The 13,354-nt window shown below is 42.4% G+C and overlaps 1 protein-coding gene across 9 annotated transcripts in view; it reads right to left on the reverse strand.

Annotated features, from left to right (window-relative positions):
* The window catches only part of mical2a (microtubule associated monooxygenase, calponin and LIM domain containing 2a), a 253,781-nt gene that overhangs the window by 13,468 nt on the left and 226,959 nt on the right, over positions 1-13,354 (reverse strand). For 8 of the 9 annotated variants that reach the window (XM_041196942.1, XM_041196944.1, XM_041196943.1 and 5 more), the window contains 2 exons: positions 11,778-13,239; positions 2,459-2,556 (listed from right to left, as the gene is read on the reverse strand). In XM_041196942.1, the coding sequence (XP_041052876.1) occupies positions 2,459-2,556; positions 11,778-13,239 (1,560 nt within the window). Of the gene's footprint in view, positions 1-2,458; positions 2,557-11,777; positions 13,240-13,354 lie in introns of those variants that run through there. The other variant, XM_041196945.1, reaches the window with a different exon arrangement.

A 13,354-nucleotide genomic window follows, 5' to 3' on the forward strand; every position in this document is an offset into this window, starting at 1 on the left:
ACCAGTTAGTATAACGTCTGTCATTGGGAAATTGTTCCAATCCATTATTAAAGAAGTAGTAATGGGACATTTGGAAAGTCAAAATGCAATCCATCAGAGTCAGCATGGTTTTATGAAGTAAATCATGTTTGACTAATTTGCCAGAGTTCTTTAAAGATGTGACAAGCAAAGTGGATAATGGGGATCCTATAGATGTAGTATATCTGGACTTCCAGAAGGCCTTTGATAAGGTGCTGCACAAAAGATTAATACATAAGATAAGATTACACGGAGTTAGAGGTAATACATTAGCTTGGATAGAGGATTGGCTAACCAACAGAAAGCAGAGAGTCGGGATAAATGGGTCTTTTTCTGGATGGCAAGCTGTAACTAATGGGATGCCACAGAGTTCGGTCCTTGGGCCCCAACTATTTACAATCTATATTAATGACTTGGATTCAAGGATAGAAGGAATTATTGCTAAATTTGCAGGTGGTACCAAAATAGGCGGGAAAGTAAGTTGCAATGAAGAAATATGAAATTTACAAATGGATATGGACAGATTAGGTGAATTGGCCAAAATTTGGCAGATGGAGTTTAACATGGATAAGCGTGAGGTTATCCATTTTGGTCGGAAGAATAAAAAGGCAACTTACTATTTAAATGGAGAGAAACTTCAGAATGCTTCAATGCAGAGGAATCTGGGTATCCTCGTGCATGAATTGCTGAAAGCTAGTATGCAGGTACAGCAGGTAATAAGGAAGGCAAATGGAATTTTGGCATTTATTGCTAAAAGAATAGAGTATAAAAATAGGGAAGAGTTGTTGCAACAGTACAAGGCATTGGTGAGTCCACACCTGGAGTACTGTGCACAGTTTTGGTCCCCTTACTTGGAGGTGGTTCAGAGGAGGTTCACTAGATTGATTCCAGAGATGCGGGACTTGTCTTATGAGGAGAGATTGAGCAGTTTAGGCCTATACTTGCCAGAGTTTAGAAGGATGAGAGGAGATCTAATTGATGCTAAAGGGGATAGACAAAGTAGGCGTGGAACGGATGCTTCCCCTTGTGGGGCATTCTAGAATGAGAAGCCATAGTTTTAGGCTAAGGGGTGGTAGATCTAAATCAGAGATGAGGAGGAATTACTTTTCTCAAAGGGTCGTGAATCTGTGGAATTCATACCCCAGAGTGCAGTGGATGCCGGGACGCTGAATTAATCTAAGGAGGAGATAGACAGATTTTTAATTAGTAACGGGTTGAAAGGTTATGGGGAGAGGGCAAGAAATTGGAGTTGAGGCCGAAATGAGATCAGCCATGATCGTATTGAATGGCGGGGCAGGATCGAGGGGCCGAATTGCCTACTCCTGCTCCTAGTTCTTATGTTCTTATGTTGACAGATGGAGACAGAAACCCATCAGGAGGGTATCTATTCCTCAATCTGGATGGTTTACAATTACCACCTTATAATAGTAAACCCAGGGAAAAAAGATAGGAAACCAAATAAACTCTAAAGTTGGAGTTCATTTCTGGTGGGATACAATTAAAATGCAGAGAAATTATGTTAAATGTGTATCAAACCTTGATTAGACCACAACTGGATACAGTTCTGGTCTCCATGCTATATAAAGTGTAAAGAGATGCTGGAGAAGGTGTAAAAAATTTACAGGGATGTTACCAGAACTGAGATACCTTTCAGGACAGATTTAAAAGGCTGGGGTTCTTTATTCTAGAAATGAGAAGGATGAGAGGGTGGCCTGATAAAGGCTTTTAAAATTGTGAAGGGGTTTAATAGGGTAGACGTAGAAACATGTGGAAAATACAGAAGTGAAAATTGCCACCTGCAAATTCTCTTCCAAGTCACTCACCATCCTGACTTGGAAAAATATTACCGTTGCTTCACTGTCGCTGGGTCAAAATCCTGGAACGCGCTCCCTAACAGCACTGCGGGTGTACCTACATCACATGGGCTGCAGCGGTTCAAAAAGACGGCTCACCACCACCTTCTCAAGGTCAATTAGGGATAAGTAATAAATGCTGGCCTAGCCAGCAACGCCCACAACCCAGGAAGAAATAAAATAAAAACTAGAGGCCACAAGTATAAGATAATAAATCCAATTAGGAATTCAGGAAAAATGTCTTACCCAGAGTGTGTGTTGAGAATGTGGGACTCATTCCTACATGGAGTTGTTGAGGTGAATAAAATAAATGCATTTAAGGATAAGTATGAGAGAGACAGAAATATTCTAACAGGGTGAGATGAAGAGAAGGGGCCTGCATAACATAAACACTGTCACAGACCAGGTTGGACAAATAGCTTTCTTCTGTCTTATGTACACAAGGTAAAATGGGACGTGGAGTTAATTATTGGCTGATTTTTTTCCTGCCATTCAGGTAAAATTGCTTAAACTTTACCTTACAGGACTTCACTATCTAACAGTCAACGGGGTGGGGCAGTATTATAATTAGATAGCATTGTTCTTACCTTTCGCCTTAATGGGAACATCTCCTCAGATGGTGCATCACTGGTTGACTCGGATTCACTTTCAGTGACATAGGTGGAAATTTTCAGATCCTCAGAGCCTAAAAGGAAGAAAATGAGAAAGGCGTTACTCAGATCTATGTTCGTCAACAGCTCAACTGTGTTTCACTCAACATCTCATTTGCGTAAACAATGCAAACAGCATTTTATTTTCCCTCCTCGCCTGCACCTCCACCCTCCGCCCCTGCTGCACCGCCCGGCTCCACACTCCATTCTCCTGGCACTTGTGGTTCTTCCCTGGACAACAGTAACTTACATTTATATAGCACCTTTAATGCAGTAGGAACACCCAAGGTGCTTCATGGGCACGTTGTCAAACAAGATTTGACACCAATCCACATAAAGAAATTTTAGGACAAGTGACCAAAAACTTGGTCAGTGAGGTAGGTTTTAGGAGCATCTTAAAGGAGGAGAAAGTAATGGAAAGACAGAGAGGCTCAGGGAGGACTTTTCTTTATATTACGAACTTCACTGGCAAGGCAAGGATTTATTCCCCATCCATAATTGCATTTGAGAAGGTGGTGGTGAGCCACTCTCTTGAACAGCTGCAGTCTGTTTGATGAAGGTACATCAATAATGTTGTTAGGATTCCAGAATTTTGACCAAGTGACAGTGAAGGAACAGCAATATATGACCAAGTCAGGATAGTGGACAACTTGGAGGAGAACTTGAAGATGATGGTTTTCCCATGTGTGTGCTGCCCTTGTTCTTACAGGTGGTCAAGATTGCGAGTTTGGAAAGTGCTGGCAAAGGATGCTTGGCAAGTTGCTGCAGTGTATCTTGTAGATGGTAAAAAATGCTGCCACTGTCCGTCAGTGGTGGAGGGACTAAATGTTGAATGAAGGTGGTGGATGGGGTGCCAGTCAAGCGGGCTGCTTTGTCCTGGATGGTGTCGAGCTTCTTGAGTATTGTTGGAGCTGCACTCATCCAGGCAAGTGGAGAGCATTCCAACACACTCCTGACTTGGGCCTTGTAGATGGTGGACAGGCCTTGGGGAGTCAAGAGGTGAATTACCCATCATAGAATTCCCTCACCTGCTCTTGTATTTGCTGTTTTTATCTGTCTGGTCCAGTTAAACTTCTGGTCAATGGTGACCCCCAGGATATTGTTAGTGGGGGATTCAGTGATGGGAATGCCATTGATTGTCAAGGGGAGATGGTTAGATTTGCTCTTGCTTGAGATGGTATTTGCCAGGTACTTATGTGGCAGGAATGTTACTTACCACTTGTCATCCCAAGCCTGAATGTTGTCCAGGTCTTGCTGCATTTGGAAATGGACTGCTTCAGTATCTGAGGAGTTGCGAATGGTGCTGAACATTGAGCAATCATCAGCGAACATCCCCACTTTTGACCTTATGATGGAGGGAAGGTCATTGATGAAGCAATTGAAGATGGTTGGGCCCGAGGACACTACCCTGAGGAAATCCTGCAGCAATGTCCTGGCCATGAGATGATTAACTTAAAATAATTACAACCATCTTCTTTTGTGCTGGGTATGATTCCAACCACTGGAGAGTTTGCCCCCTGATTCTCAATGATTTCAATTGTGCTAGGGCTCCTTGATGTCACACTCAGTCAAATGCTGCAGTGCTGGCAAGGGCAGCCACTTTCAACTCACCTCTTGAGTTAAGCTCTTTTGACCATGTTTAGTCCAAGGCATTAATGAGATCAGTAGCCAAGACAGAACCCGAACTCAACATTGATGAGCAGGTTATTACTGAGTAAGTGCTGCTTGAAAGCATTGTCGAGAACACTTTCCATTACCTTACTGCTAATTGACAGTAGGCTGATGGGGCAGTAATTGGTCGCATTGAATTTGTCCTGCTTTTTGTGGAAAGAACATACCTGGGCAATTTTCCACATTGCCAGGTGTATGCCAGTGTTATAGCTGTACAGGAATAGCTTTCCAGGAATGTGGCTAGTTTGGAATCACAAGTCTTCAGTACTGCAGCCAGTATATCATCAGGGCCATAGTCTTTGCTGTGTCCAGTGCCTTCAGGAGGAAATCCTGGAACTCCTTTCCCAGCAGCGCTGTGGATGAACCAGGGCCAGATGGACTGCAGCTGTTCAATGGAGGCAGCTCAGCACCATCTTCTCATAAGTAATTAGCGATGGGCAACAAATACTGGCCTTGTTAGCAATACCCACATCCCGTGGATGAATAAAAAATAGCTAACTGAAGAGAAAAAAAAATACAGAGCTCCAGGGAAATGGCGAGGGAGTAGGACAAGGTGAGTTGCTATTGCAGAGAGTTAGCACAGATATGAGGGGTTGAATAGCCTCATCTGCTGTAAACATTGTCTGATTCTATGGTTCTTGTGGGCGGATTTTCCCCTTGTCAGGCAAGCACGATGGGCAGGCCGCCAGCCGCTATCGGGCCCTGACGGCGATTTCATGCTGGCTGGCCAGTGTGAATCGCGCACTGCAACACTCAGCTCTGCCGCGGTGGAGGCGGGAGGAGGGCAAATGCGGAAATTTGCGCACTGAAAGCTCTCTGAAGGCACAGAGCTGCCTCAGGGAGCTGAAGACTTATAACATTAAAAATAAAGATTTAAAAAAACAAGGTAAACATATCCTGTCCAGAACATGTTATAAATGAGATTTCAACATCTTAATTTTAATTTTAATTAACATTGAAAACCTCATCCAGCCTGTGGATGAGGTTTCCTCAAAAATCCAAAGGCCACTTGGTCTTTTCGCCCTCCCGCCATCCGTAAGTTTGGACGGCAAGGAAAAATTCAAATTAATTAATTAATGGGCTTGACAGCCCTCTTGTCGGCGTGCGCATTGCCAACTTCTGCACGTGCCTGTCAACCAAAATGTCACACGAGTGTGCGATGATGTTGGGATGCTCACCCGATGTAATCACGCAAATGCGTGTCAGATGCGAGCCCACACAAGGTGAAAAGTCAGCCCTAGGTTTAGTTATCATGTTCAGGTCAGTAAGAGTTTAATTGCTGTTTTGCTAAGAAACTTTGCTAATCACAATGTAAAGTTCAGGTTCGAGGTCATTCACCAACATTTTCTTCCAACATTTATGTTCATTCTTATAAATAATATACTTAGGCCAGAATTTTTAGCTCAGCGGGAGCCAGCAGTGCACCCGTCAACAATTAGAAGGCTTATTAAGGCCATTAAGTTATCAATTGATGTTAATTTTTCACTGCCCATTCAACCTAACGGCTGACGGGCAGGCGTAAAGGCCAAGCGGCCTTTGCATTTTTTTGGAAACCTCATCCACGGGTGGGTTGAACTTTCCAAAAGCAAATATAAATGAAACAAAAACTTTAATGTTTAATTAAAAACATGTCCCTGCTCATGTGACAGAGTCACATGAGGAGACGTGTTTTATTACATTTTTCTGATGTTTAATAATGTTTTCAATATATTCTTCATCGCCCTGAGGCTGCTCCATGCCTCAGTGAGATTATTCACTGCTCTCTCGCGCTCATGTGCAAAGTTCGCACTAGGCTTACTTGCCCTCTTCCCCACGCCCGCACAGGCAGCGCTCAGCTCTGCCGCTCGCTTATCATGCTGGGCGGGCCTTAATTGGTTGGCTTCCCGACCACCCCAACACACCCCTGCCCCCTGCCGATCTTTGTTTACGAACTTTGGTGCCTGGGAATCTGGATAGACTTGTGGCAAAAAGGTTTCAGGTCTTTTGGGTTTGCTTGTGTGTATACATACATTTTTAATGAGATCCTACAACCCCTGAAGTTATAGAGATGGATTAAAAGGGTTGAAAGTTCAGTGATTCTGGAAACAAAACAAAAAGTATAAAAGCTTTACTGTTGCCTAGTGACAGTGATCCAGTGACACAGACACAGAAAAGACAGTAGTTGAGGGTGTGTGTCAGAGGGAGAAGACAGGAATTTGAAGCTCTCTGAGAAGAAAAACTGCTAGGCTAGTGGGTTAGTAGTTAACCGAGTAATCAGTTATGGGATTCAGTAAAGAGATCAGTTTAGCAGAGGTGCTATTGGAAGACTGAGTTTAGGGAACTCACTTGTTTGGTTTGCATATGAACAAACAATGAGCTTAGGGTGCAGTTTTGGGTGTCTCGAAGAGAGATACAACTTGGGTAAGAAGCATGAAGTGAATGTTCAGGAATTCACTGAAAGAAAACTGTTTGCAATTGTGCCAGTCTCAAGCAAGAAACCTTCATGTCAAGCTAGTGGTAACTCTTCACTGATTTATGTGTATGTAAAGATATTTCTGGGTTAAAGGAATAGTGGGAATTTGAATCATTTTCTTGTGTTTGTGTTCAGATCTTTCCAATATTTATGTCTGGTGTAATATTGTTCACCTTTCTTGTTTTAATAAATACTTTATTCTTTGTATTAAAAATTCATCAGCAGACTCCTGTGAATCTGTTTAGTAACTTTCCTCCACAGTTTTCTTTAAAAAATCATTAGAATCGATCAAGCCAGGTTTCACTCTGGCATCTGACTTGTCTGGTCTTTACAGCAGCTGGGATTGTAATGCTTGTAGTCATTTATTATTTGTTACACTTTTTGCTTGACACTCCAATTTCTATGTTATGCTTCAAAGAAGAAATAAGGAATTCTCCAGGAACATAAAATACTGGGTCCTGCACGTCTGTACCTGTTCATGTATGTGGACACTAGTACTTACTCAGCAACAATGATACTTTCTGGCCATGAAGCGACACAACTACACCTTAGCAGCAGAATTATACATAGGGCAGAAATTTTTGCTCGGCGGGTGGGTGAATGCCCGACCCACTTGAGTGTGAAATGATGCGCATTGATGTCGGCCGAACATGCCGATGTCAACGTGCAGTCGCTCAAAGCTCAGTTAGTGGGAGCACGCTGGAGTTGGCAGCATGCCCACCAACAATTCAAGGCCTGTTAAGGCCATTAAGTTATCAATTAACATAAGTTTTTCACATCCCATCCAACCTAACAGTTGGCTAGCAAGTGGAAAGGCCAAGTAGCCTTTGCATTTTTTTGGAAACCTCATCCACGGACAGGATGAGGTTTCCAAAAGCAAATAAAAATGAAATAAAAACTTTAATTTTTCAATAATAACATGTCCCTGCTCATGTAACAAAGTCACATGTTTGATTACATTTTTGTTTTCTTCATGATTTTTTGTTATAATCTCTTCATCTCTCTGAGGCAGCTCTGTGTAAGAACATGATGTGCAGATATAGTTTGATACTCATTTTAAAGTTGGATATTCTGTCCATGTTTTATGTATCCATAACAAAATTCCTAACTTCACATTTATCGTGGAAATTGCCTATGTAAACTAGTCATGCTGTAATTACTCACTCCCACCAGTAGTGGGATTGCAGCCTCCAATGAATTGTTGGGGGAGGGAATGTAGTTACAGCATGACACATTAACTTACAATATTTATATTCAATATAAATAGGAATTGAATGAATAATGGAAAAAGTTGGCAGGAAATGCATGCAAATATACTATTATAGAATGACACAGCACAGAAGGTGGCCATTCTAGCCACAGAGCTCTTTGAATGAACTATCCAGTTAGTCCCAATCCGCAGCTGTTTCCTCATTGCCCTGCAAATTCGTTCTTTACAAGTATCTAAAAAATTCTGTTAATGTGTGTGTGTGTGTGTGTGTGTGTGTGTGTGTATATACGCATGTGTGTATGTATATCTCCTCATAGGATAGGGTAAATATTGGCTTTGTGTGATAGCGTTAAGCTAGTGATAGCAAGTCAGCAAGGGTTTTACACCTCTCCCCATTTTTACTTCCAGTGAAGAATTTACCAATCAACAATCAACTAGCAATTGCTTCACACCACTGCACAAAGCTAAGATTTATCCTGCTGAGTTTCTGATTTGTTCATACAATGGGACACACTGCCCCTGCCCTTCTACACTCAAATATAAAATTTACATGAATTAATATTTTCAGGAAAATGGTGTGAGGTCTAAATATCCTTCAGAGTTACTATGGGCTTTGCTGTGCCGATAAACCACGCTCTTTCAAACAAAATAGCCTCCGGCACTTTATATTATCTGGGAAACATATTTACACAGTGAACATCTGTTAGATGTAAAACAATTGGCGTCATATTGTCTAGTTAAATTTTAAAATAAAATATTCAGAAGGGTACCAGATAACAAAGGTACTCTGATGAAATATTAATAACTCAGTACCATACAGCACAAGGTAACAACATAAATATTCATAATTGTCCTGCCACCAACCTATTGAGGGTGTAGTTATTTAATCCAATGCTGTTTGACATGAAGAATAAACACTGGAAAATGTGCAAAAAAAGAACTACAGGGCAGATATCCAGAACTGAGAGGTTATAACTATCGGGATTGAACAGGCTGAGTCTCTTTCCTCTAGGAACTGATAGAGGTCCTCAAAATTATGAAGGGTTTTGATAGGGTAGACGTAGAGAAGACATTTCCATTTTTCCGAATCCAAAACTAAGGGGCCATCAATATAAATTAGTCACAAATAAATCCAGTAAGGAATTCAGGAGAAACTTCTTTACCTAGAGACTGGTGAGAATGTGGAACTTGCTACCACAGGGAGTAGTTGAGGGGAATAGCATAGATGCATTTAAGGGGAACCTAGAAAGTACATGAGGGAGAATGGAATAGAAAGATATGATGATGCAGTTAGATGAACATGGTTGCGTGAAGGCTCACGTGGAACATAAACATCAGCATGGACCACTTGGATCAAATGGCCTGCTTTGGCACTGAAAATTCTACTTAGTAATGCTTCAGTGACGTATCTTGTGATACTGCCAATTTGAAAGATGCAACACCTCTTCCCAACCTGAATTTCAAATCAATCCTGGCAATTTGTATATTCAGTTTTATCTTTGTGTGTGTAGCTCCAAACTGAAAAATCTTTCACCGCTTCAACTGTAAATAAAACGTAGAGGTACCTTAGCTTATTTCCATTACATATCTATGGAGCTAAACCAAGTAACTTTTGGATGGAAAACCAATTGGAAAGAAATCTAAGTAACAAAATAGAGAAAATTAATGTTCAATCAAGATTGAAGCTTGGTTCTAAGCCAGAAGGTTAAGGATTTTGGCCCCATTCATGGCAACTATTTCCACTGGCAGGAGGGTCAATAACCAGAGGACACAGGTTTAAGGTAATTAGCAAAAGAACCAGAGAGGAGATGAGGAGAGTTTTTTTAAACACAGTGAGTTGTTATGATCAAGAAAGCACTGTAAAGACAGTGGAAGCAGATTCAATAGCAACTTTCAAAAGGGAATTAGGTAAATATTTGAAAAGGAAAAATTTGCAGGTCGATGGGAAAAGCAGGGGAGTGTGACTAATTGCAGAGCTCCTCCAAAGAGCTGTCACAGGCATGATGGGCCAAATAGCCTCCCCTGCTGTAAGATCTGTGGTACTATGATACCTTAAATATTCGAGTTATCTTAAACACTTCAGTTAGATTACCTTTTAATCTTCCATACTTAAGGGAATACCAGCCTTGTCTGTGCAAACTGCCCTCAAAACTGAACCCTTTTAGCCCAAGTATTATAATGTAAATCTGCACTCCACCCCCTTCAAGGCCAATAAAATCCTTCCTGAGGTGTGGTGCCCTAGCTCAGCTGCTCCAGTACAGCTACAACACTGGTAACTGCCCGAAAATGTGGACAATTGCTCAGGTATGTCCTATCAACAAAAAGTAGGACAAAACCAATTACTGCCCCTTCAGTCTCCTCTTGATTATCAGGAAAATGTTGGAAGATGTCATCCACAGTGCTATCAACCAGGACTTACAGAGTAATAATCTGCTCACTAATGCTCAGGGCCACCCTGGGCCCTCATTACAGCCTTGGTTCAAAAATGAAAAAACAGCAGAGCTCAACAGGGGAGGTGAGGGTGATTGGCCTTGACATCAAGGCAGCAGTTGACCGAGTATGGCGTCAAGGAGACCTGGCAAAATTGAAGTTAGTAGGAATCAGGGGAAAACTCTACTGATTGAAGTTACACCCAGCAGAAAGGAAGATGGTTGTGGTTGTTATAGGCCTATCACCTTAGCACCAGGACATTGCTGGTAGTGTCCTCGGCCCAACCATCTTCAGCTGCTCCATCAGTGACCTTCCCTCCATCATAAAGTCAGAAGTGGGGATGTTCAACACCATTTGCAACTCCTCAGATGCTGTAGCAGGCCTGTGCCCATATGCAGCAAGATCCGGACAACATTCAGACTTGGACTGATAAGTAACAAATAACATTCACGCCACCCATGTGCCAGACAATGACAAGCTCTAATGAGAGAGTATCTGAGCATCTCTCTTGATGTTCAATGGCATTAACATTGCTGAATCCCCACCATCAACGTCCTGGGGGCTTACCATTGGCCAAAAACTGAATCAGATCAGCGAGATAAATACTGTGGCTACAAGAAGCTGGGAAGTCTGTGGTGAGTAACTCACCTCCTGACTCTGCAAAGCCTGTTCAGCATCTACAAGGCACAAGTCAGGAGTATGATGGAATACCCTCCACTTGCCTGGATGAGTGCAGCTCCAACTAAATTCAAGAAGCTCGACACCATCCCAGATAAAGTAAGCTACTTGACTGGCATTCCACCCACAACTTAAACATTCACACTCTCCACAACCATTGCACAGTGGCAGCAGTGTATACCATCTACAAGATGCACCACAGCAACTCACCAAGGCTCCTTTTACAGCACCTTCCAAACCTGCTGCCTTGCTCTCCTGGAAGGAAAAGGGCAACAGATGCATGGGAACATCACTGCCTGCAAGTTCCCCTCCATCCTGACTTGGAACTATATTGCTGTTCCCCCACTGTCACTAGATCAAAATCCTGGAACTCCGTCCTAACAGTACTGCCAGTGTACCAACACCGCATGGACTACAGCGTTCAAGAAGGCAGCTCACCACCATGTTCTTAAGGGCAATATGGAATGGGCAACAAATGCTAGCATAGCCAGCAATGCACACATCCCATGAAGAATTTTTAAAAATACCGAATACAGTACTTTAGATGTAATCTAACCAGAGTTCTGTATAATTGTAGCATGACTTCCATCCCTCTGTAATCTCCTTGAGATAAATTCTAGTAATATTCCATTGCATTAACATTTTAAAGTAATTTTTGTACCTGTCCACTAGGTTTTAGTGAATTCTGCAATTAGATTCCTAAATCTCCCTGCTCCTACACAGTTCCCAACTTCTCTCCATTTAGAAAATACCTGATTTATCCTTCTTAGGTCCCAAATTTATTATTTTTCAAAAGAGAATCAATGCATGGGTACCTGGGCGTTCCTTAGCATTCTGGAGTTTGGAAGAACTTGGAGAAGTGTATGCACTAGGTAGAGACTCCTTCACCTCTTTGTCCCTAAAGCTCCTCTTCTTGAAATTGGCCAAAAGTCTCCAAATATCAGTCTTTGATCTAGTCAGCATGGTGCCATCCACTGCTAAGACTGGCTTCTCATTATTTTCAGTTTTCGGGCTCCCCAGTCTCAGTGAAGAAAACAGTGCATTGCTCCTCTGGATGTAGGAACTGAGTTCAGGCTGTATGTGACCAGAATTGTCACCCTTTAATGAGACATTCTCCCTAAAACCCGGACTCTTCTCCTTTTCCACTGCGTTAAGGTGCTGGTTTTCGCTCTCAGTGACCTTGTTGAAATCTTCGTTTGCACTGTTAAAAGGTGAGGTATTGTGAAAATCTCCAGAGGCTGGTCTGTAGGTAGGCACTGAAGATATGGCCTCGTGCTGATTTGGAAGGGAAGAGTGTGGCAGAATCGAACTCGGTTGTTTGGTATCCTGTGAAGACAAAGATGTTCCTTCTGTGAAACTGTGGAACATACTGAGAGACAAACCATGGAAAGAATTATTTGAAAAAGGCCTTGCCCATCTTCTCTTTGGTTTCTTTTCCTGAGTCTGTTCCACATTGTCTGATAACACTGAAGTTTTGCTATCAGGGAAAGACCTTCTAAATGCATTGACTAAATAGCTCAGTGGAGATTTGGGAGAGTCATTTCCTGAAGTATTACCACTGGGTGAAGCGCCTTCCACACTGGGAGCCACTGGTGGACTGTGCAGGTCAGACTTTGTTGAAATGCTTGGTTGAGTTAAAACTGAAGATTCAGTCTTGAGTTCACTTGATTTCCTTGTGTCACACTTTAGAAGGTAGTTTTCTCCAATGCTGTCCTTCATTTCTTTGGCCTCCTTAGTCTCCTGCAGCTCTTCCATGGCTGCTTTGCCTGTGACTGAAGAGTTCCAATCTAGTGACAGTGGTGGCCGTGTGGGTGAGTGAATCAACCTCTTCACTGAACCCTGTGATTGTCTTTTCATCAACGGTAGCTTTTGTAGAATTGAATCTCCAATTCCAACAGCGCCAGTTAAAGTATGCTTTGAATGAGAAGCCTGTTCAGTCCCTTGATCTGATGAGGTGGAGGTTTCTGGAACAAGTCTGTCCTCATCCTTTGCAATCTGGTTGGTTCTGATGTGTGAACCTGACACAATCTCCTCTCCTTCCTTCTCCGAGGCACTGTTACACCAAATAGATAATTTGTGGGCTGCCCTGGTTGAGTGGGATGCCTCAAGCTGATGGAGCTGTCTCTTTGCCAGTGGGGCTTCTGTGTTGCTGGTTAGGTGAGGTTGAGAAACTGTGATGGAGAGCTCTGAAATCTTGACAGCCTTTTGTTGCCACGTTGACCTGTTCAGAAAAGAATACCCCCTTGTCAGTTGAGACGGGCTGCAAACAGGGGGAGCCTAGCAGAAAAAGATAATTAAAGTTAGTACATCACAAAACCAGCTTTTCCTGCACTAGCTAACTCCATTCCCTCCTCCCGTTAATTCCATGCCCCCTTGTTGTTAACTCCATTAC

The sequence above is a fragment of the Carcharodon carcharias genome, chromosome 10 (assembly GCF_017639515.1).
Source record: "Carcharodon carcharias isolate sCarCar2 chromosome 10, sCarCar2.pri, whole genome shotgun sequence".
Taxonomy (NCBI): Eukaryota; Metazoa; Chordata; class Chondrichthyes; order Lamniformes; family Lamnidae; genus Carcharodon; species Carcharodon carcharias.